Source organism: Lepidothrix coronata, unplaced genomic scaffold (genome assembly GCF_001604755.1).
Source record: "Lepidothrix coronata isolate B3197 unplaced genomic scaffold, Lepidothrix_coronata-1.0 Scaffold31, whole genome shotgun sequence".
In the NCBI taxonomy this organism is placed as follows: domain Eukaryota; kingdom Metazoa; phylum Chordata; class Aves; order Passeriformes; family Pipridae; genus Lepidothrix; species Lepidothrix coronata.
In genome coordinates, this window is record NW_016690211.1 from 1,064,387 (window position 1) to 1,086,832 (window position 22,446).

Here is a 22,446-nt window from a genome sequence, read left to right on the forward strand (position 1 = left end):
GGGCAAATAGTAATTCATTCTTCACTGCCATCACTTCCAACAGAGGAATTCAGGGCCACCAACAGAAGTTAGTGAGAGGTTCAAAACAGTTAAAATGAGGTGGTGCTTCACACAGGGATTAAAGCTGTGGAACTTCTTGCAAAGGAAGTTGTATATAATAGAATTTTTACAACATTGCACAGGGAGGCTGGACAAGTACTTGGAAGAGAGGTCCATTGGAGGTTACTGATTAGAAAAGCCATAAAAACCACTGGAAATGCCTTGAATTTAAACTAGTTGGAAGCTGGAAGAGCATTAAAAAGAGATATAATTTATATTTGCCTTGCCTTTATTCTTCCTTAGGCATGTAAGTCCCGGTGAGAGCCAGAACAGGGACTTAGACAGTCCCTTGGTCAAACTACTACAGTCACTCTTATGTTATTAAGAGAAAAATAAACACACAACATGATTCCAGAACTAAACATATGGTTTTCCTGCACTGCATTTTGTCATTATTTTAGTGTTTTCCCCTGCGGTGCAGAAGGAGCTTAAGAAGCATCAATCAGGGCTGTCAGCACACGAGAGCTTTTCTGCCTGGTCTGTGGAAGAGCTTGTTCAAGTATTACATAATCCTACAACGTGCTCAACAAGGGACAAATTCTGCTCCCTCACTTTCAAGAGCAGGTCCAAATAACGTTGTCACTTAGAACAAAGGGGACAAATTGAGGTAATTTGGAACTTTGGAATTGATAGCACAGTTTATATGTGCCATAAAAAACACCCCGATGTATGTGTGTAGCCTCAGGTCTTAACTAGTCGACTAGTTAATAAGTTCATCAACTGATTAACCATATTGATTATCAACTGATTTTCCATAATTCTACAAGGAGTTATGAAATGCTGGTAGTCTAGGCTGCAAGCACAAAGATATAATTCCCAGAGGAGACATCATGTGCTGTTGTGAAGATACTTGGAAACAACTGGTAAAACCAACAGCTATGTAGAATTTTTTCAATTAAAGTTTCATGAAATTCACTGCTGGCAAATGCAACAGAATGAGCTCCAAGGGACTCATGACTTTAGTTTATTCTGATTGAACTAGAATTACTAGGGAAAAAGTGGTATACCATTGTGAACAGCATGATAAACAACTTTCAAAGACAAAAAAGACAAAAGCAAGATGTTACAGTACCTAAAGCATGAAACTAAAACCAATATTGATTTCTTCCAGCAAATCTATGTCTGCTGTACAAGCCCACGGTTCTGCTGACACCTGGAATTTTTGCTGTGGTTAGTCTTCCTTACACTACTCGCTCAAATGGTAGAAGACAAAAACTTGAGATGAAGAGGAGTTAAGGTAGTGTTATGAGAATGGAAAAAATTATTCCTATGTGATCACATAATGAAGAAAGCTGCACTTCACTGAAAGTTAAAAATACAAACGGACATGATAAAAAGATGTCAAATAATGCGTTATAAAGAAAGTATAAAAATTAGTTTTAGAAGTGGGCATTTCTACCCATCACCTCTCACAAAAGGGACAAAGGAGTATCAAAAAATACTGAAAAACAGCATCAAAAGGTCTCTCTGTAAGTTAGTTCTTGGACCGCACAGGAATGCATTATCATTTGAGCTAAGACAGGAATACAATTTTTAAAATAAATAAGAATTTATACAGTCCTCAGGCCACCTGCACCCAAACTGAATAAAAATAGTATCTACACACATGAATGAGAGTGCAATCTCCACCATTTCCAGCACAAACTGCTCAGCAACTTGCCTTGGAAACCTCTCAGGGCTGCTCACTTCTGACTTGTTTATTATGGGGTTTCTATGGCTTGCTCTGTAGTGCATGGAAGCTCTCACCGTGGCAGGCTGTGGGTGCCACGTTAATCTGGTATCAGAAACAACATCTCCCTTTGAATAAGGCTGCTATTTACTATCCCAGAGCCCTCCCAGTACCCCTTACCTGGGTGGACAGTCCTTCTCGTAGCATTTCTTTTGCCGCCCGTTGGGCTGAGTCACTGGGTCACAGAAGGAGTTCTTGATTGCTCCACTCCCCTTCCACATGCAGTGGGCAACCTGGCGCTGCACCCCTGCCAGAGAAACACACAAAAAAAGGAAGAGTAGGGGGAGGATGAACTGCAGAAATCCTCCAAGAGGTTGTACTCTGCATCCCAGAATATAGTAACTGCTGTGACAATTTGTTGTGCTGAACATGAGCTAAATCAGGTATGAGCATCCTTTAATCAAGCTGAAAAGAGGTTAAACGGAGCTGTTTTGGATCAGATAGCTCAAGTCAGACATTAGAAAGCACTTTCCTTAATCTCAATGTAGTTGTCAGCCTCAGAAAGGGCTCTGGCAGGCTCTGAAGAAGGTTTAAAAGGCAATTACCCACAGACAAGAGGCAACACAGCAGCATCAGGCTGTTCACAGCAAGCCTGCTTTTGCTGACCATTGCTTTGTACTTCTGGGAAGGCTGCTTAAGCAGAATACAAACTGGAGTATATGAGCAAAACCATAACCTTGTGACTCTTAATGCTGAATTCCACTTTTAAGAAGTTTTGGTACACATTTTGACCGAAAATGATGTTTTCTGAGCAACTAATACACAACACTCAGCACAAGAGGCAAATCACAGTGATGAAGAGATACACAGAGATATTCCATACAAACAATCTGGGTTATTTCCTAACAGTTCCACTTACACAAAATCCCACTCATTTAACAGAAAGAAACATGAACCAAAATATTACATTACCCTAGTGTGAATCTAAAGAAAGCCAGTTTCCAGGGGCCTGCTTTCCTCATAGTTCTACAATAATTTGAGACAGATCTCATGCTGCAACTGAATGTAAAAAAAGTATTGCAATATTGCAGTTTGTGGCTAGACTCATATAGAGACCTTAAAATAGTTGTATTACATCCAAACAAATTCTAAGGACTAAAAAGACTTAAGAAACATTTATTAGCTCTCATTAAATTAACTGTGGTATTTATTCACAGCAATTAATATGCACATGGTAGGTCACTGTATCTCTATAACTTTTATCCTTCTTCTGGGAAGCAGGAGTGCCTAACAGCACTCTTATTATGGTGCCAAGGATAAATGTTAGGCTATTTTGCAGTAGGTTTAGAAAACAAGCTTTTCCTTGCCTCAGACCTCCTGGTAACTGGTGTGGGACACTATCTGGAAGATAAGAACAGTAACCCACAGAAAATACTTGGGAAATATGAAACTATTCTTCCATACAACATATAGACTCATAGAATCATGGAAATGTTAAGGTTGGAAAAGACCTGTAAGACCATCAAGTCCAACTAGTAACCCAAAACTGCCTCAATAACACAGAAGGAACTTTTCTATGGATATCTAAGTCATTCCATAGAAGCCAATGGAAACCTATATCCCTTTTTTTACCACCACAGAATAACAGGTATGTGAGGATATGTTTTCACTTCTTGAGTACTTTCAGATTGGGGACTGAGACGTACAAAACAATTACTGATTACAGCACAGGATTTGATGACTGGCTCTCCTCAAGTCAGACATGGAGGTTGATTTTATAGAACAGAATTAGTGTCACCTATAAGGGAAGATTAAGGGATTGAGGCATTCAAGCTCTAAGGTTTGGAAGTAGCTGCAAGGCTGCAGTATGTCTGGAGGTGTTGATCTCCTATTACCAGGTGACTTCAAGCAGCAGAAAGCATTTTGGTTCAGCACGGGACTCCCAGGGAGCCACGTTCTCTTTTATGCTACAGTAAATGTAACTGGAATATTCAGCAACCTTCCTACTAGCTGTAAACAAAGCAGTTCATAGAAATAAGTTTCTGTCCCTTTCAAAATCATGATATGCTGCTGCTGCAAACACAAATAAGGAGAAATCTTTTGCTTTGATGAATGTTTTGTGACATTTCAGATGCTGTAATTCACTTCAAAACCACCATAAACCTTTGCAAAAGTTTTGCTTTGAAGCTGTACATTCTCATAAAACAACTGCAGATCACTGACATCAACAAACTAATTTATTCACACAAGCAATTTGTCTTATGGAAGTTATGTGAACTCCCATTGGATGTTCAGCTCCAAAGTTGGAGTGAATTCTATATGTATGTATCAATACACATATGTATGTAGGTATATACATGTAATGAGATAATGGAGCAATTGCTTTTATCAGGTTGAGCAAGTTGAATTAAAAACACTGCAGAAGTAGAAAACTAGTCACTCCACACTGATCCTACCCTAACAACTGTTTACACAATTACGTAACTTAAATGGGTAATATCCCATTTAAGTTACAGATTAAAAATTCTAAATCTACTTAAACCTCAGTAAAATTTGAAACCTAAACACTATTTCTATAAGGCTGTGAGAGGTAGCTGTTTTCCTCCCTTCATCACTTTTCCTTCTCTCTGACCTCAGTGCTAATTAGTTCACACTGACGTGTACTATCTCAGCTCTGTGGAAAAAAAAACCCCTACAAATATTTCTGGTTAAAAAAGAGAGAAATTGAGAATGACAATACTAGATCAAAGAATAACCTTCATTTCACTAAACCTGCTCAGAGATTACTTCTATTCTCTGTGATACTTCATCCTTCATGCAGAACTTTTTAGGTGTGAGCTTAACCTTCTCAGCTATTGATTTCTCACTTGGTTTGCAAAGAAAGGTGCCTGTTTAAAGTCATTTAGTTGTGGAAGGATTTTGAAACAGAGATTAGAAATCTGTTGGCTGCACAGCTCTCAGTTTGGGCAAAATTAAGGCTGAAAACAACAGAAACAGAGGACCAGAAGGAAGTGTATAAAAGGCATATGCAAAAGAGCACATTTGATCATAGAACTCATTTAAACATGTAATTGTCTCAGTTGTCCATTTAAATCAGATACTCTGCAAGGAGCTCACTTTATATTTGAATGAACAAATTACATTCTGTGCATGCACAAGTAATGTGCAGAATACAAGAGCCAATCTTTACATTCTCAGTGTTACAAAACTCAGCCTCATAACAGTGAACGGAAATATAGTGACCTTTGTTTTCTAAAACCAATACTACAAGCTGAATACCACATTTCAGTTCAGGATCACCTGGTGATAATTTTGCAAAGCTGCCTTGATAGCAGTTGGGAAGGATTTAGAGGGCACATAACAATTAACCCCTGAACAAATCTTACAGTTAAGTCCTTCTGCAGAGCTTTGAAAATTTGCCAATTACTGATGCTATCTACGGAGAAGTAAATTGTTGATGTTGCCTAATATCCTCCCTTTGTTGCAGCTGTGCTGTGTTATGCCTCTTGTTACGTCTAATGCCACTTGAAGCTGGTTCTAAGAAATATGACTAAAGCCTTTAGGCAAGGAGGAAGGATTAATACCTGCAATTCCACCCTTACCCATTCTGTGATTCTGTAAAGAAAGAATAATAGGTAGTTGCCCTAGCAAAAAACCTCAGTGACACACTTAAATTAATCTGGCTATAAGAAAGCTTATGGGCTCTAGTTGCTATCTTGAGAGCAGGCTCTGCAGCAACAAGTTCTCGGCCAGAGGGTGCAGCAGTTGCAGGACACTGTCTGGTGTGCACACAGTCTGACTGTAAAGCAATTCCTTTCTGCGTAAAGAAAATGGCAGGAAGAGGCACAACCCGCACTGGACTGAGGACTGAGCAGAGCTTATGATTTTTACTACAAAAGATGGGGGAATATAAAGGCAATGAGGGAAGACATGGATCTTCTGTTTCTCCACTGCAATAGAGCTGGAAAAGGATGTGCTATCAGGGCATGGCGTGGTGCTGCCTTGAGGCCAAGAATCTTGTGGAAAAATATCTTTATGGAGCTGCCCTGGGTTCATTCTGTGAAGAGACAGCTTCACTCTACAAAGTCATAATTCATCATTCATTAGTCATCACCTGGACTTTTCCCAAATACATTTACCATGGATAAGTAGGTGTATCATTGGGCTAAAACTGTATTTTTTCTCTTAGGACAGATGAAACTTTTCTGCATCAGCCCATTCCCCCACCTGTAGTCCAGTTTGTCATTCCCTAATGCAGCTTCACTTTCTCAGCTCCACAATGCATTTATTTGCATTTTCCTGATCTCTATAACTGTGAAAGGCCAAAGTGCCCTTGGATTTACTGCTATGTTGTTGACCAGTGGTGAAGAAAGGACCTTTGCTGAGTCTTGGCAGGTTCAGGTTTGCCAGGAGAACAGAAGTCTCGGTAAGGATTCATTTCTCCCACTGACTGCAGCTATCAAAGTCAGTTAACAATTCAGCTTTCTTGGCTCTTCCTTTTATCTTGAAAAACCATTGATTTACTGTTTACCAAATGATAACTCCAATAATCCTTGAAGGTTATTTACTACTAACCTTAGGCTAATTAAATACAGTTTTTCTTTTTTGTCTATCTGTAGGCTTGTCTTCAATAAGACTTGTCATACAGCACATCCATAGCAGAAGAGGAACCTGCCTACTTCAATACACTTTCATCATACAAACCTTGCAAAACACTTCAAATGCCAGCGATTCGGTACAACAGAAATAAATTTTGAATCTAAACAGAGTGAACACTCAGATAAAATCAATCTCATCATTCAAAGTCAGAAGCCAGAGAAGTGTTGTTTCATCCAGCAACACTGGGAATATTCAATTCTGCTCTTACTTTGCCTCCCGGTCTTGAACTGAACTCAGCAGGATCACACCACAATAATGTGTAGCCATGTGAGGTAATTTGGTTCTAGGCGAACAGACTCTACCATGCCCATATTCCCTGCTAAGTGCAGCAAGACTTTAGCATTTCCAATTTCCATAATGATGGAGAGCTAACATTTTCCAAATACACCTTTCCTGTTGCTACGCCCCCTTTTTTTTTTTAATGCAGCAAAGCTTATTATTCCTAATGTGTTTGTGCTTTGATTACCTCGGCATAAACCTGTTCTATTAGTGCACCAGCATGCTGCTTAGGAGGGCCAGCTAGCTCAGATTCATGGCCAGTCAGGTTTTTGAGAAAGAAACTTCACAGCCTTTTTGGGAAACCTGTTCCAGTGCTCTGTCATGCTCAAAGTAAACAAGTTTTTCCTCATATTATTTTTGTAACTGTGATCTGATTTCCCACCACATGCAGATTAAAGAACCTTACCTCTTTGAGGATTATGTTTGGATAATTTATAGATGAGATTTGCCAGTAGTGAAGACAAACAGTAATAGAACAAGGAAGTGAGGAATTACCTCTTCCACAGGTAACACTGCAGGCCGTCCAGTCTCCATACTGCCAAAAATACTCTGGCTCTCCAATCTCATTCTCATTACTTTCTTCTTTACGTACAGTGTATTCATACTTGATTCCAGGGTTAGTTTCTTGAAAAAGTAGCTGGAAAGTGTATGGTTTATTAATTATCTAATTAATAATCCACTGGCCAAAAGCTTTCAAAGTGTGAAACCAGAAGAATTAAATCAGCCCATTTTGGAACCTACTACCAGTTCAGAGAAGCAGAATTTCCATCTCTATGTTGACAGGTATCTTTCAAAGACACAGTTGTTTGCCATGCACTTTTGCAAGCACAAGTGGGAATAAGTGGGTCAGCATAATTTGTACCCTATTGACTGTAAGAAAAGATAATGTAAAGTCCATCCAAAGCATCCATATGCTGCTGATTAAGAGCCTATTGCCTATCCCCATTATAAATGACAATTTCCCTGCCTTCTGAAATAGCTGTTACAAAACAACCACTAGGTCAGAAAATTACAGACATTATTCAGATACCACTTTAATATTATTTTTCAGTGTTTCTGAATTAAGAAGCAAATTCCAATTGAGAAGAGCCACTGGAAGGGAGAAAATAAACATCATCATATGTTTATCACCTATCAAGGGATAAAAGATTTCAGCAATGAGCTTCTACTCTTCCTCCCAATTGTACTAACAGTGAAGACTGAGCACCCATTATGTGCGCCTTCTCACCAGACAAAGTGTGAAAGTAGCTCCCATCACACGCCTAATATTTCTTTTAATTGCATGGTGGATACACGGGCAAACAAGCCATGAGAGATGATTTCAGAGAACAAAGGGCCAACTTAAATATCTTTTCTTCAGAATTAATAGAAGCTGGTTATGTTTAAGCTAGCATCTATAAAGCAACATGAAAGAAACAAAAGAAAGCAGCCTCCGTGTATGCTAGATGGATTAATTTCACTTACCACAAGCTATTAATCCATCTATGTAATGCTGTATGCTTTTCTTGCTCAGTGTAAGCTGTCACTGCTGTCAGCCTTCCCTAGCTCTCACTGTTCACAGCCTGACATCAGCTCACATTTTGTGATCATTTATTTTTCATCTTGGTCTGGTTCACATCACAGCCATGTGTTGCTCTAAGTTGGTACAAGAGCAACTTGCACGAGCAAGGAAGTTTGGGAAAAGGACTGACCAACTATAGGTGACAGGATCCCTGTCCTAGTGGCAGCACAGGATTATACTAGCCTTTAATAATCATCAGACTATGATACAGGACATGTATTTTTAGGCAAGATGAACAGTACTCAAGCAAGATGTTTATTTCTCCGCAAAACAGCTCAACTATTTTTTACAAGACAGCATGCTAATAGGGCAGTTTATATACCAATATATATTTTCCAGCCTCAGTTTCAGAGTCCCAGCACATTCTGCTGCCATCCAAATCCAGCAGGTGCTGCTTATGATCTCCTACTTACCTGAATCCATACGGATTCATTGGTGGGTCCTGGAGCAGTCAGATTTTCTAGATCCCCCGTTCTGTCGTATTGAAATACTGTGCCTGCCACTTTGTATTCACCATTCCACTGGATGATAAAGCCTCCATTCAGGTAGTATTTTTCTGGGTCTTTGCTTCGCACAGCAAGGAAATTTCCTGCTTCTGCAACTTCCATGACTTTGATTCCCCTCGCACCTTTTGGAATTAGCCCAATATCAACATATCCTAAGAGACAAGAAAAGTTCAACCTGAGGTAAACAAAAAAATTGTCATTGCATTTTACTTCTGTAAGACTATTAAAACTTTTTTTTTGTTTGAAAATATACACAAATGTGCTCTCTCAGAGCTGGTATTTCAATTTGTTAATAGTGTGATTTTCTAGTATGAATTGGGGAACCATGTTTTGGAAATGCCAGTGGCATTTAGAAGGGATATGGAGGTGAATGACTTTCATTCAGGGGAATGATTACCAGGGGAAATCTACTCCACAGATGAGCATCAACATCTCCATAACCACACCCAAGGGCTCTGGCATAATGCAGTGAGAGCAATCTACAGTGAGAAATGCCGAGGTGTTCCAGCAAGTTAACAGTCCTTCTGGGAAACAAACTTTGTGGGAAAGGTTTTTTCAGTTTTCAAAGAACATTTTCATCTGTGGCCAGTGTATAGGTATGTGCATAATTCCATGTACTTTCTCTTAAGTTATTTAACTTCTCTATGGCTGTTTGCCATAGATAGCCCTACAACAAAAAATGACTGTTATTTAAATGCCTCAAATTAATACTATAAACTGAACTTATTTTTATCAGCTACTGATTTTCATAATGAAGTACAAAGGCTCTTCATGTGTGAAGTTATCTGTTAAAAGATTTTCAGCCTGTGTGTCAAGAATGAACCCAGAGAACTTATTACAGAATTTTGTTTGTACCACAGCCAGTATATGACATCAGGCTCTGTGCTTCTCACCCTACAGGGAACTGCTACTGCTACTGAATTGTAAAAATAGGAATTTCACATAGATATTTGAACACAAACTCAGATAGCTTTCTTGTTAGTGCTCCTAGCTGGGCTTTAGAAATTGGATGGATGACATCTCTACCAGCTGGTCTACTGGAACTGTGAGGTGCATTTTGTGCTGGTTTCTTCAAGATGGGAACATGAGTGGTTCCTCAGTTCTCATTTCACACTACTGAGATAATGAATTAAATTCTGAGACTCATATCTTTGTTTACATTTCTTCTGAAACAAGTTTATCACCTTCGACTGCTCACTCACATGAGTGAGATAAACCACAGTGGGCATACTAAGCAATCTTCAGTATCAATGTTCTCCACCTACCAGAACTATTTATATGCTGTAGAACAACCTGCTGTTGTAAATAAGTGCCCCCAAAGTCCTTAACATCTGAATTTTCTTTGCAGTTCTTTTGTGGGGTAATAAATATTAGTTATGTTTCTTGTGGTACAAAACAGGATCTGTCTATTCCAGGTCCTTCCTAATTACATTAACATTATATAATTATGTATATAGATTTCCAGTGATTGATGTTTAAGAGGGAGAGTTTTCTGGATGCTACCTTGACTGACTGCGGAAATCCAAACATTTCAATCTTTCAGAAGTGAATGAAATAACAAAATCTGGAGACTCACTGAATAACTTCTATTATTCATGAAATCAGTGGTCTAGGTCTATTGTAAGTAACCAAGTCTAATGACCCTCCCAAATGTTCTATTCATTCAGTACGGAGAAGACATGTTATGAACACAGTGTGTGATTATGTAACTAAAGATTTGAATAGAAGGCATAGTTACAACTGGGCCAAATTAACACAGCATGGAAAATCTTAATTATGGCACGTCCTGACAGCTTGGCTTTGCAATGCTGATGTCCTTTTACAGTAAGCTGTTTTTTTTCCAGATGTAATTAGAATAACATGTTCAAAACACAATGTATAAAACCAATAAAATGAAATTTTTGGTCTGTTGCAACATGGAAATCTGTATATCCTTTCTCCCTTCTGCATAGTTGTTTTTGTCTGAATCATAAACATGATTTTAAATGTATTTCAGCCATTTGTTGATTGATGCTACCATTTGGTCAGTGTATCACATTGCCTTCTCCCTGGCCTTCCTTTTTTTCACCACTAAATTACCTCCTGATTTCCCAGAGCCTCTCAATGATTACCAATAAACATTATCTGATTTTGAAAGCAAAGCTAATCAGCAGCAAGCTTTTGATCTTGTCACTCAACATAATAAATTTTTGTTTAAAAATTACGTGGATGGTGTTTATGTAATTGTTCCTGGTTATGTGGTTTCATCTGATAAGGACTAGAGATCCAAGATTCAATAACAGTCCAAATGTCAGCTGTCTTACCTACATGCTGTGCTCATTAAATCCTGGAGCAACCCTATTGTGGGTGCTTCTGCACACCTGTGAATTGGCAACTCTCAGATGCTATTAATACTTCCCTTTTTAATTAAAATTAAATCTATATGCTCCTAACACAGACGAATAAAGTCATGAAACCATTGTTGTAGGCACAGCTCTACAAGGACTGAAGAGCTTGTTTCTCTTTTCCCACTGCTGTGAGAAAGGAGTAGTTTTACTCAGGCTGCTAACACAGCATGGCAGATCAGATGATAATTAGATCTGACTATTTCTCCTTATCACAACAGTTCACATTCTTGCTCTCCAGTCTATTATATCTGCAAGCCTCTCTCTCTTTAAAGTATACCTTCCTGAGGCACAGTTTTTCTCTATGCCAAGCTCTAGACACTACCATAAGGATATTACACGGAAAACAGCACAGGCTCCGAGTGGCATATTGGCTTTGCAAGTCCATGTATGGTTGCACAGAACCTTTCATTGGAATAGAGGTGTTGTAGTGTGTGACAGGAATGGAAAAAGAATTTATAGTCTAGAGACAGTATTGCTAGTGAGGATCAAAGAGACATTCCAGTCTCTCAGATCAGTGTTTGCATCATGGCTATGTCCAGACTCCACCTCAGGGTTCAGGGTGAGGTTTAGGAATATACCAGATCTCTGTCTGCACTTCGATTGCATGAAAAGGAAACTGGGATAGCAGGCAGTGCATGGCATATGTCTGTTCAGTCCCAGTCAAGTCAGGAGGTAACAGAATCTGGATAAATCTCCAGGTTAAGATGAGCACAACAAGTTTCCTTGTTTGCCCACCACTTTGCCAAAATGCAGCCCTTCCCAGCAGTGCATGCACCTTATTTTGCCTTCAGACTGGCTGAGTAAAACACCCCCACCCCTATTGTACAATTCCTCACTTCCTACTTTTTATAAATTTAAGTGCCTTGTCCCCTTACTACTAAAAGTTGGAAAAGTCATTTCCCATTACACATGCAAAAGGGTGAAGACAGGACAATTAACCATCCCTATGACCACCACTTGTTTTGTAGACACACCTCCACCATGGTCAGATTCCTTTGTCTGATGCTGACAACCTCATTCCCCCTATTGGTCATCCATTTACTCCACGCTCCCTGCAATTAACACAGTCCTAAGGCCCTGCTCCTTGTTCCTCAGTCTTTCTCTATTCCAGTGCTTCTCCTGAACCAGCAGTGCAGTTTACTGTCATTCCAAAGAGCTTGCACACCTTGCAAATGTCCTGCTATACATAGTTATACTCCTTTACAGTCATGACAACACCACCAGTATAAACAAGGATTTTGACTTTTACATACTCTACCTTCAAAATTTTCTTTCTGAACAAGAGGCAGTAAGATTTCAGGTAAAATTGGTCACCCTGCCCTGCAAGGAAAGGCTGAATTACTAAAACTCTTTCCTAGCATTTCATTAATCTGACTTAGTTTACTTGCAGACAACACATACTGCTGCAGAATTAGACCCAGGAAGGGCCCTGCTGGACTTAAGCTCTGAACAGAGATTTAAGTTAGAATATATTAGCTTTGATTTTGTATTTTTCTGTGCCATTGAATATGGAAAAGCTCCTCAAAATCTTCTTTGCCAGTGACTGGCATCATGCTTCAGTACAGTTTGTTACTTATACTGAATTTATGAGCCTAAAGTTTTTCTGTTTGTATAAACTGTTCAGCAGCCACTCTGCTATAAATCTGACAGAACGCCACAGTATCTGTCAGAGACAAAAAGAAGCCATATATTGTGAACAAAAAAAAATATTTTTCTATTCCCAGTTTGACACCTGTGAACACCATTGAGATCCACACATTGCCTTGAAGAGCCCACCAACCTCTGCCTTGCCTGACACTTTTCCCCTTATTTTGTCTGCAATGGAGTCAATGTCTACAGAAGGGAGAGAATCTGCAGAATCTACATTTTTCATTGTATTTAAAGAAAGTGATAATACTTAACACTCAGTATCCCTGACCAGTATCTGTCAGTGAGGCTGACTGAGTCTCGAGGCAAGCAAAAACTAAATGAAGATATAACACAAGATGAGTTTAAACAAAATAAGAGGCACTTAACCTTCCATATGTTACAGTATTGGACCTTTTCAGTAAAACTGTTATTTGAAAATGAAGTTCGCATCATCTGTAGCCTTGGAAAACTCACACACAGTCAAAGGCAGAGTGAATTTTAGATTCACACAAGGAAAAGATCAGAGGCTGGAGGATTACTGTAGTATTGGAAGAGAGGGAGCTCTAGATTTTCCTTTGTAAGTGTCACATACACATGCAACCTCCTGCAGGATTTCAGGCATCTTCACAGTTCACCTTTGGGGAACAGAGAGAAGGAAAGCAAACCCGAGTACACAGTATGGAAAAAAATCCTGAAGTACTTAATGTACTTTTACCCTGAATTTTGGAAAATCTTATCAAACTAGCTTTAAATTAGTAGCAAAAATCATTCTTGTGCAAACCAGAACTATTTTATTTAAAAAAACCCACAAACCCAAAAGCGAGCCAAAGGCACACTCTCACTGCAGCCTTTCCCTCCTCACTAGCACGGTACCAGTTACTGATCTTGAGACTTCTCAAGATCAAGGCACCAGCCTCTTTCTTCAGCCACACACCTCGCTTTAAGCTTGCTCTCCAGTGCCTCATCTTCTCATCTCTCCCCCTCCTGTCCTGGTTTCTCATTCAAAGCTGTTCATCCTGGCCGTCTCTTCCACTTCCAGCTCATCGCTACAGTTCTTATTCAGGTTTAGTCTCCCACTCCTGCTCCCAGACTCTATGTCTCGGACTCATCCTACTTAAGTCAGCTTAAGGCCTGAATGTCTCACCACTGTCAGTGAAGAAAGGCTCAGTACTTCACGTGCTTATTCAGACCACCTTAACCATGAAGAGAGTTACTCTTAAGCTCCCCTTTATGACACATAAAAATGAATCCTCAAACCACTCACTTTACATCCAGATTTTCTGAGATGGCAAATTACATTCATTTTGTAAATGCACTTGCTATTTTGGATTTTATTATTATCTGCCTAACTTGCACAGGACCTGTTGGTCTCTGACAATTTTTTAAAAGACAAGGTGAACTTAAAAAGCACAGATCACGGATTTTTTCTGGCAGAAGCATGATTCACTGAAACATCCATTTATTATTTCCCACGCAGATGATCACTCAGTTTGCAACAAGAAGCTCTTAATCCTTTTTATGTAGAGAAATTACTTCACCAGCGGAAGAATTTAAAAGAAGAACCCATATTACCAAATCCTTCACTTTGATTAAACATCATCTTCACTGTATGACAAGCAGAGCCGTCTCCCAGGCAAACTCCACACTGGTCTTCTGTTGCATTGGAATTTATCTCATAATCACAGCCAACAGTCTAGAAGGAAAAATATTTTCAGAATAAATGTGGCCTCCACAATGAATTACCGAGAACTGCTATATCACTGCACTTTTAAGAAGTGTGGAATAGTATATATCCTATATATAGGGGAATAGTATATATCCTATATAAACAAACTAATAGTAGAGATATGTAGGTCAAACTTGAGTATTATACCAATGTGAAAAACAAACTAACAAACAGTAACCATCACCATGCCATGAAACATACAGTAGTCACCAGTTACTTGAGATAGAAATGTGCCACTCAAATGGCCTCAATATCTGGGATTGGCCAGTACATCTAGGATGTGTGTCCACTCTCTTATGTCACAGAGCCATCCACAGATTCCCAGGAATACAATGCAGTAAACAGAATTGAAATCTCTGTCAGTTTTTTGTGGCCATCTGACAGTGCCAAACCTCTACTACAGTCAACCTCCCTGGTACAGAGAAACTCTTCAGCAGGCATGAATTTTTATACCTGTGACAGCTGCTTCTCAAGCTTGTCAACATCAGGGCATGGGTCAAGATAAAGTTCTGGTAAAGACTAATTTTCCAGCTCATGCTTGCTGCAGGAGAAAAATTTATTCATACCTAGTCAGGAAAAAACTTCTTCCTTGCCCAACCCAAAAATTCTGTGCTCTAGTGTCTTTAAACTTCAACAAAATTTTCATTTGTTTTGGGATTTTTTTTCTGCCTCTCTTCAAACCCAAGCAAGATTGCAGAACACAACCTAGTGTCTGACACTGAATGGTTGTTAATAGTATCTAAGATACCTGGAGGCCTGTGATATAGATGAATAGCCATAAGTCTGGTGGTATGTAAAGGTTTTCTCAGATGAATTCTCTCAAAATAAGCTTTCAGGTGCTATACTAGCCAACTTCTCTAACACCCTCTTGATGTATGAAAATCTGGGTATTATGTCTTCTGATTCTGATTTTATTTTACCTTCAGGACCTCAGCTACTGTAATCTGTAAGCTTCTGACAGGAAAACCAATCTGTTAGACTAATCTAGGTACACAGGCTTCCACATTCTCTAATATTTCTCTATCATTTTCAGCTTAAGAAATACCTGAACTTTTGTCTAAGTGCCAGTGTTTGAATGAACAATTAGAGAAACTGCAAAAAACAAAAGCAAGGAAAGGCCTCAAGATACAGATGGTGCCACACTTTGTCACTTTAGAGAAGATTCAAAAAAAAGACTCATGCATCACTTAATGCCAGTACATAGCCAGCACATTTGACACCTACTCTAAAAAACAACAGCCAGGCCAAAATGTTCTGCAGCAGCCTTAGCTTCTCTCTCCTTTCAGCGAAGGCCACTTTCAAAAAATGGAAGGTTTTGTAATGTCTTGCACACAGACTCATCCTGGCACCAAGGACCATGCTTACGAGCAGTACACAATGTTACAGAGATAAGCATATGTTAAGAAGGTGAATAAATTTTTGCCTCCAAGCACATAGCTTGTTCATCCAAGGATGGATTTAATCAAGTATTCAGAATACACAGACACCAGTGCTATATGTACAGGATGTTTCTTTATCTTGCCAAGAGTTCGGATCTGTCTCTTCCCCAGCTACCTACAGAGGCACTGGAGTTTATATTTAACACTTCCTAATAATTTAAAGAGGTTGGTGAGTTGCTGTTTCTCAAAGTGATGCATTCACTATAAACAGTAAAGTCATAGTTATCGGGTTTATTATTACACTAGAGGAGAAACCACCTACTCTGGAGAGTCATGGAAGTGGAAGTTTATTTTCTTTCTATGCACATATACACTATTAAACAGAAAGCTGGTGAAAATCTGGAAATAGAACCCTTGTACTTTATGCTTTGCTATTAGAAAATATTAATAATTACTGTTTTGCAGCTCCTCTTTTGAACATCTTAAAATAATGATTTGTCTTCAAACTATATCATTTTTGCCATTTCTGGTAGAAAATGCATGTTCTTGAAAAGATTCCTGTTCATCTTTATTTACTGTCCATGCTTGTTTGAGAGGCTGAACACAGAAATAATTTATCTAGTTCACATTGTCAATCATACACAGGGAAATCAACATCAGTGAGCATATTTCCCTTCTGAGTACTGTGTAGTATAAAAATTCCCAAAGGGTGAACAAATAATTTCTGAACTGTAGCAGCACTGGCTCTAACTGAGGTGTCAGCACCACTTTACTGCCTTTGGGTTGCCAATTAGTGTCTCTGCATGAGCTGTACTCCATCAGCTCAGTCAGAATCAGCTCAGGCCTTTTCCACTTGGCCATACATTTGTTTTAGCAACACATTTGTGGCATCAAAATATGACATCGCTCTGATATGAAGGGAATCCCTTTGTCCCTTCCAGTTATAACCATAGAAATTTGTATTGCATTTTTCCTCTTCACAGAACAGTTTGAAACAGTTTTTATCTGATCAGATATCAGCCCTACCTATATATGCAATATTCCCATACATTCTTGAGTTGCTGGGATACCCAAACCGCTGTGGCAGGGCAGACAATTCACTGTGCCTTCATTTTGTTCCCTAGCTCTGGGGTGCTGATGGTGCTGCAAAGACCTTCATATCTAGCAACAGGACCTTATCTTACAAAGCCATGAAGAACCATGACAAAACAATATTCTCTTGTGTCAGAATAAACAGCATTTTATTTACTCTAAATACATTTCCATGAACGTTAATTTCCAGACCATGTTTTACTTTATCACTCCAGTGAATACCACATTACTTTTGTCATCCGTTAGAATAATTTCTAGATGCTTTCTTCTCCCTTTTGTTTGCTTTCCTCATTATTCTGATTCTTCTACATGGATTGGTCACGCTTTCTAAAAGTGCCTCAAATTTTTCAGAAAGTCAACATCACCCAGCAATGTACACTCACAGCCCAGACATCCAATCTTGTCCTGGGCTGCATCCAAAGCACTGTGGCCAGCAGGGCGAGGGAGATGATTTTGTCCTTCTACTCTGGTGAGACCCTACTTGGAGAACTGCATCCAGCTCTGGGGTCCACAACATAAGAAAGAAATGGACATGTTGGAGTGAGTCCAGAGGAGGCCACGAAGGTGATCAGAGGGCTGAAGCACTTCTCCTACGGGTTGAGAGAGTTGGGGCTCTTCAGCCTGGAGAAAAGGCAGCTCTAGGGAGATCTCAGTGTAGCCTTTTCTTGCCTAAAAGGGCTACAAGAGAGCTGGAGAGGGACTTCTCACAAGAGCATGTAGTGATAGGACAAGGGGGATTGCCTTTAAACTGAAAGAGGGCAGGTTTATATTGGATATCAGGAAGAAATTCTTTACTTCTGGTGAGGCATTGGCACAGTTTGCACAGAGAACGTGTAGATGCCTCATCACTGGGAGTGCTCAAGGACAGGTTGGATGAAGCTCTGAGCAACTCGGAAACAGAAGATGTCCCTGCCCATGGCAGGGGAGTTTGAACCACGCGATATATAAGGTCCATTCCAACTTGAACCATGCTGCAGCAATTAGGCTGTGATTCTTTCACACATACGTCCTTTTGCACCCTCTCCCAGTGAAACATGCTGTGCTACATCAACCACTGTGTGCCATGGCATTTGCAACACAAACCATCATCCCTCCGTGCAGCCCTTTGCTGCTGCTCCACTCACCAAGAGCCTTTCCGATGCCCCGAGACACAGGTCACAGCATGCAGTGCAGAGGCAGACATAATGACCTGAACAGCCTGGCTGCATTACAGGAAGGAGAAACAATTTATTTCCTGCTGCTCAGTGACTAAAGGGAAAACAGCCAGAGATATTGCCCTTTTTCCATTTCCAGAGGGAGAGGTTTTTGTGTCATATTGGCAGCAGGAGGCAGACACAAAAAGTCCTTACCGTCACTCAAGGGTATGGCCTGGATGTACTGCCTGAATATCTGTTATGTGAATAGTACATTGCACTTCAATAAGGTCTTTTTTCCATTTGTCTCCCCCGCTGGTCTTCAAATAAAGAAATGATATTCACTTTACATTGGCCATGACATTGCCCTGAATGGGGAGAAATGTGTCCTGATGTCACTAATTTACCTTGTAATTTGTCCATATGGGTCTGAATCAATGTCCCCTTGGGCTAGCAATGGGAAAAGAAAGCTGAACCATAGTGAAAGGCAGTAAAGCTACTACACAGAAATCCAAGCTCTGTAATCTGCTCTTCAGCAAGGGAAAAAGGCTGATTCCCTCCCTAGGACTACACAGCTGTGTAATTCTCCAACAAAATATCAGTCTCTCAACACAGCAGCTATGAATTATCACAGAGAACAGGTCACAGATTTGCATGATTGAAGGTCACTTAAGCCTATCAGAATTCTTTTCAGGAGATGAATAGTTGCCAGAAACATCAGAGATGCCAGTTCATGCACTTGCAAGCCTTCATTTTTAGATGATGCTATGGCTTGTATTTAACCAAAAGTCCCTGTTATGTATATATCACTGCTAAACAAATAAACTCTGGTAGCAGTGTCTTTGCTCTCCAATACTGGGGGAGTAGCTGACTGATCCAGTAAGAATTAGAGTGCGTTTGTGATGTATAATTTACAACACATGCAAACAGACTACGTGCTTTAAAGATCTTATAAATAAAGGGGGGAAAGTGACAATTAAAAGATGAGTGTAGAGGAATACAGTAAAAAAAACCAAACTAGTCATAATATAGGTTGATGATTTGAGAGTAAATTATTGAAAGATCTTGTCAGATCTCCTCTTGGCACAACTCCTCTTCTGTGTAAGCTGAGAGAGGACCCAACTATTTCATATGCCAGACCCTCAGATAAGTTAACAATTTTAGCTTGTCTTTAAATTGACAAGGCAAGTTCTAAGGGAATACCATACTCACACCTCAGCTGTGCCTTCCTTCTGCACTGAGGCGCAGGCAGCACTTCTAGAAGATTAGGACTGACATACTGGACAAACTGCAAGGACCAAATGAATCAGCACTAGTGTCTGTCTGTAGTTACTTCTCACTTGAAGATGCACATTATGGCTTTGTCAGCCTGGTTAGGAAAGCACCCAGCATACCTCGGGTAGCTAAAATGAGACATCTCAAACCATATTTAGCCATCAAAGTAATACCTGTTTCTCTGATTGCTCTGGACAAAATCATGGCAAACTGCAAAAACCAAACAGAAATCAGATGAACTTAGAAGATTAAATTCTCAATTTAATATGATTCTATCTACCTTTCTTTGGCATACCTACTAGGAAAACTCTGAAACCTCGGCTGATAAAAAGTAGCTACCCTACACCAAATACACGTGAGAAATATAGACAATGGATCTAACATCTCAGCAATCTAATTTTTTGCTCAATTTCAGACCAAAGTGTAGTGTTATTTTAGTACTCAGAACAAATGTGAAGTGGTTTTTTGAGATATAGATTTGAAAACCAGAACAGCGCTTTAATAGACTAATGTTTGTGAATGTCTTTTCCACATCATTAGCACCATTCTGCAATCAGACTACAAGAATGATGTACCAGACTAATTATATTAAACTAATTCTCCATGACCTGCAATGTATGTATTGTGTTTAACTAGCTGGTCTAAAATACTGGTGAATTAGATGAAAATACATGAAAAAGCTTCTTCTCAAGTGTTAAGCTGGGTAACTATTTCAGATAGCTTTCAATAATATGAGCTATTTGGGTTACCTATTCATCATTTGGTCTCATTTGTGGTAGTTGCCTGGTTATATTGTTTATTTTGTGATCCTGATTCCAATTAAATCTGTTTGTCAGGAGATGTNAGCATGTGAAATGGTGACAAAACCAGTACCTTGGAGGGCATTTTTCAGAAAACCTTCAAGTCCACAGAATGCTAATGTATATCTAGGATCTACAAACTGCAATTAGATTAGCTTTACTTTCACCCTTGATCTATCAATTCTAATGAATTAAGCTTTGCTATAAAATATGTATAAATTTTAAAAGTCGCAGGCAAAGCTCAATACAGAAAGCATACAGAAACTAAAATTAATCATAGTGAGCCCAGCCTAACTGAGCTGGAAATCAGAAAATTAACATATCACAAAGACAATCTTCTGAGTTTAGCAACTGGCCTCTTCCAAATGAAGGTCAAAAGCACTGACATGGTAAGCCAGATTTACTACATGTTTCAAAATGCTAAAGGTCGAATTCATTCTGACTTGAATTGCTCAAAGCCAGGTCAGATCTTTCACCATCATAGTTCAAAGGCCCGCTCTGGCTCTCAGCAAAGTAAGCTAAGCAGATCTCTTCAGTGTGGACTTGAGCAGGGTTTTGGTAATTCCCTTTCACAAAGCAGCTCTTGCAAGGAAAACTTAAACCAAATCTTTTATTACTGTTCTCTGAAGCCCTGTCATTCTACCAAAATAAAAAATTTAAAGGGAGGGTATCCGAATCACTCATTAAGAATGTGGAGTTTCCATCATTGGAAGTTCTTAAGAAAAGAATGTGAAAAACATCAAATAGGAATATAATTTGCAAAGGGATAAAACAGATGACTTCTTGAAGTCCCATCTAGTTGCATTTTTATATGATTCAATGGCGGAGGATATACAGTCCCAAGACTGGATATGCTAATGCAGTTTCCACAAGCCACAAAGTCCTGCTTTTGTTTCCAAAGATGTTAAAAGCGAAAAGGCTATCAGGCTTCAAGAGGGTAGAAGACACAAAAACTCAATTTGAAGAAATAAACCGTAGCTGTAAATATATTTCCTAGAAGTAAAGTACTCATTTTATTTATAAGAAATTCACTAAAACCAGTGTTAAGACTGTGGATGTTACAGAATGTACAGATGTTCAGATGCCACACACACAGACCATCCTGGAAACAAACCTACTACCAACATGCAGAATATGTACAGTTCATCATACTTATTCTTCAATACACAGAACATTACTGATCCATATATTCTGTTTGCCTATTATCTCATTGTACAGTGTTATTCAATATGATGTAAACTAAAGTAATTTTTACAGTGCAAATGTCTGATCCCAAGATTACAAGATGGTTCAGAACTGCTACATGTGTATTGTTGCACTGCATTTTCATAAAAAAACCCATGGACAATGGTGGAACCAATTAAAACCCTAGAGGTACAACCCCTTGTGAAAACATCTCATCAGAAAAAACAGATTTTTTTACATTTATGTTTTAAAATAATGGAAGAGAGGAGCTAAAAGGTACCAAAAGTAATTAGCATGCAGTCTAATGCATTCATTAAAAAGTGTGTAAACGACTCTTATGTCTACTTGGAAAGCTGTTTTTATAAACTTGCTTCCATGGTCATTAAAAATGTGATAAAATGGGGTACTTTGCCTTGATCCTACAAAAAGAATTGTTAAGCATTTTCCCATAACTTTGTAAAATAAAGTTGTAGAGAAAGAAACATGCAAACATACCCAATACCTTACACATGCCATTAATACAGATATCTCGGCTGTGCCTTCCTTCAAAGCAAGGAGTACCGTCAGTGACTGCATCAAGCATCTTCTCTGAGAAATGGCCATCTATTGGGCGACAGTGGAGCTCACAGGGGTTTGCTGAAAGGAAAACAAAGATACTTTCTCAGACAATACTTCAGGACATTGCACTGCACAGGGAGTGACAGTATGCCTTTACTGAACCATCTGCTCACTTTCCCTGGCATTTGGCAGAACTGGCCTAATTAGAAGAAGTGAGCAGAGACAAGTCATATTGCTAAGAGTGACACAGGCCTGATAAATACCATTTGTGGATTTGTAGGAAGCAGCTGGAGGCAGGTACCCTCATACCTGCATGCTCTTCATCGCTGCTGAGTTAGGCAGTGATGAGCCTGTCAGCTGTGATGGAGAAAGGGAGGGGAAACTAGCAAAGCCACTTGTCATTAGTGAGGGGGTGGGAATGCCAAGGACATTGACAAGGAACAGTTTTCCATCAACTGATGACTCAGTAATTTCAGAGATAATTTAGACTTTTCATCACTGCTGTCAGT

General features: G+C 39.3%; 1 protein-coding gene across 1 annotated transcript in view; it reads right to left on the bottom strand.

The window, feature by feature from the left end:
- The window catches only part of ADAMTS12 (ADAM metallopeptidase with thrombospondin type 1 motif 12), a 140,711-nt gene that overhangs the window by 22,731 nt on the left and 95,534 nt on the right, over window positions 1-22,446 (bottom strand). Inside the window, exons 14-18 of the mRNA XM_017811085.1 lie at window positions 21,882-22,015; window positions 14,362-14,482; window positions 8,681-8,925; window positions 7,202-7,343; window positions 1,949-2,075 (exon numbers count right to left, since the gene is read on the bottom strand). Coding sequence (XP_017666574.1) covers window positions 1,949-2,075; window positions 7,202-7,343; window positions 8,681-8,925; window positions 14,362-14,482; window positions 21,882-22,015 — 769 coding nt within the window. The remainder of the gene's footprint in view (window positions 1-1,948; window positions 2,076-7,201; window positions 7,344-8,680; window positions 8,926-14,361; window positions 14,483-21,881; window positions 22,016-22,446) is intronic.